Raw genomic sequence first — 2,760 nt, 5'->3', positions numbered from 1 at the left:
GACGAAAACGTTTGATGAAGCTACCGAGGCCGTCAAGATCTTCCACCGCGCCATATCGGAAGGAGTCGACCCAACATCATTCCTCTACAATGCCCTAATCGGAAAGCTTGGCAAGGCTCGCCGGATCGATGACTGCCTCCTTTACTTTGCCGAGATGCGTGCCAATGGTATCCGACCCACCAGCGTCACCTACGGCACCATCGTCAACGCCCTCTGCAGAGTCAGCGACGAGCGCTTCGCAGAGGAAATGTTCGACGAAATGGAATCTATGCCCAACTACAAACCTCGCCCGGCCCCATACAACTCCGTCATCCAATATTTCCTCAACACGAAGCGCGACCGCTCCAAGGTGCTCGCATACTACGAGCGGATGAAAACAAAACACATCCAGCCCACCATGCACACCTACAAGCTCCTGATCGACGCCTATGCCTCCCTCGAGCCCGTCGATATGAAGGCCGCAGAGGAAGTCCTCGACACCATCCGCTCAACGGGCAAACAGCCCGAAGCCGTGCACTTCGCCTCCCTCATCCACGCCAAAGGCTGCGTCATGCACGACATGGATGGCGCACGCAAGATCTTCGACTCCGTTATCTCCAGCCGCCACGTCCAGCCACAACCATGTCTGTACCAGGCCCTCTTTGAAGCCATGGTCGCCAACCACCAAGTCTCCGCCACCGCTGAGCTGCTGAAGCACATGGTCAGTCGCAACGTGGAGATGACGCCGTACATCGCCAACACGCTCATCCGCGGCTGGGCTGCCGATGGTAACATCGCCAATGCGCTGTCCGTATACAACGGCATCGGCATCAGCAAGCGCGAACCCAGCACCTATGAAGCGATGACCAGGGCCTTCCTGGCCGCGGAGGATCGCCAGGGTGCGTCCGGCGTTGTGCAGGAGATGCTGTCGCGCGGCTATCCGTCCGCGGTCACTGGGAAAGTGCTGGAACTAGTCGGTGGCGGAACCGCCGGCTCCCCTTCAGCTTAAAAAACGGAGAGCTATGAGCGAGGCTGGACTCACTCGCTTCTTGCAATTTCTCACCCACCGGTCGGTTTCGATTTCTTCTCCTATGTCTTCGTCATATATACGTTTTAATCTTGGGTCCTTTTTTTTCATTTTATATGCGTGTGTGTTATCACGTTTTTATTAATTTTCTACATCTTCTGGACCTGATTTTTGTTTTGTCCGGCATAAAACAAAGAAGAAGAAGAAGAAAAAGATGAATAATTGGACAAAAAGCCCATGTGTCCTGAATTTTTTTCAGCGCCACGAGACAAACAAAATACCCCCGAAAAATTTCGGTTTTCTCTTTTGTTCTTTCATTTTCTAAGCAGGAGTTTGGGAAATAAAATGGGAAGCTTTTCTTGTGTACTATATACATATATAAAACGTGTGTGGGGCGTTCTCTTTTTTTATTGCCATTTTTTACGTTTTTGCTTTTTGGTTTTTGATCTAACCAGCCAGGCGTATCATTCAGAGATACCAACCTTATTCGTCAAGGAGTTTTTCATTTCTTTTCTTTTCATAATGTCAATGCGGGTTGATGGGTAATTGCATATTGGATTTGGCATATATGGTTTTGTTTTCCTATTCTCTACCGGTATTACCGTTCTTTTCTTTTCTTTTATGTTTTGCCTTTTACAACGTTCTGGTTTCGATAGACACATCTCTACTCTCTTCAACAACCAACAAGATGATTGGCCCAAATGGTATAGATCATTCTGGATTCCAGTCTAGTTTGTCTTTTGTTACTGGCCAGGGGCTAGGGGTTAGAGCATAGGGAAAGGGTTTATTCCTCTTTCCCTCGCTCGCTTTTATGTTTTCTCCCCTTTGCTTCTCTCTGGTTGTATGTATGTATGTATGTATGTATGTACATGTACAAAGACACGAATGAAAATTTAAATCTGAACCTCCTTTCTTTTTCTATTACTCGATTTAATTGACATTTGGTAAGGGTGAATCATACTTACAATTTCAATTAGCGCAAGGAAGGGTATTAGGAGGGGGCCACGGAATCGACGTTAAGAAGAGAGAAATTTGAACACAAATGACGGGGAATTCTAATCAATGAGAGAAAATTCTGGTTCCTTTTTGGTGCGATGTCTTTCGTAGCATCGTACTACTCCTTAGTATATAGTATACCTAGTATATAGGCGGGATCCCGCTCTGTTGGCAAAAGTCACGTTACTCCTGCCCATCTTGCGGTCTCTTCTCACATCTCCCCACCATCCCTCCTCTTCGTCTGTTGTATGTCAGACTGCCATAGACATCGCGTTGTTATATTCCCTGATCGTCCGTTAAACATCATATAGACGCGATATTTCCCACAACCCATACACATGCAATGTATTAGTTAGATGCGCCCAACCTACCCTTGGTGTACCCCGCCTACTTCCATCTGGAACCGTCTCAACCGGCTCAGAAACATGACGTTGGACAGAGTAGCTGGAGGAAATGATGACACCGGCGGTGGCGCTATGGGGACTTCCCCAGCCCACGCTCATAGAACACTGAAGAAATTAATTTGTATGTCCGGACTTCCTCCTCCTGGTAGCCCTTTCATTCGCGATCAACCCCCCCCACCACTCCCGCCGTCCGAGAAAATTTGACTCATTCCCCCAGTGGTCGATTCAAACGGGAGCCCAAGAGTCCAACTAACCTCTCAACCCCTTCTATCCAGTTGCGCCAGGAGACATCGCAGCACCGCATCCCGCCACCTACCCAGCAGCGGCAGCAACAACCCCTCACAACCACCAGCT

The 2,760-nt window shown here is 48.6% G+C and overlaps 1 protein-coding gene across 1 annotated transcript in view; it reads left to right on the top strand.

The window, feature by feature from the left end:
• Positions 1-988, top strand: part of HCAG_00948 (conserved hypothetical protein) — a gene marked incomplete at both ends in the record, with an annotated part of 3,930 nt that extends 2,942 nt beyond the window's left edge. Inside the window, one exon of the mRNA XM_001543852.1 lies at positions 21-988. Within this exon, the coding sequence (XP_001543902.1) occupies positions 21-988 (968 nt within the window). The remainder of the gene's footprint in view (positions 1-20) is intronic.
• Positions 989-2,760: the final 1,772 nt, after the last annotated feature.

Source organism: Histoplasma capsulatum, genomic scaffold (assembly GCF_000149585.1).
Source record: "Histoplasma capsulatum NAm1 scaffold_1 genomic scaffold, whole genome shotgun sequence".
NCBI classification, from domain to species: Eukaryota; Fungi; Ascomycota; class Eurotiomycetes; order Onygenales; family Ajellomycetaceae; genus Histoplasma; species Histoplasma mississippiense.
The sequence above is the reverse complement of the archived record's forward strand: the minus strand, read 5'-3'. Positions and strand labels throughout refer to the sequence as shown.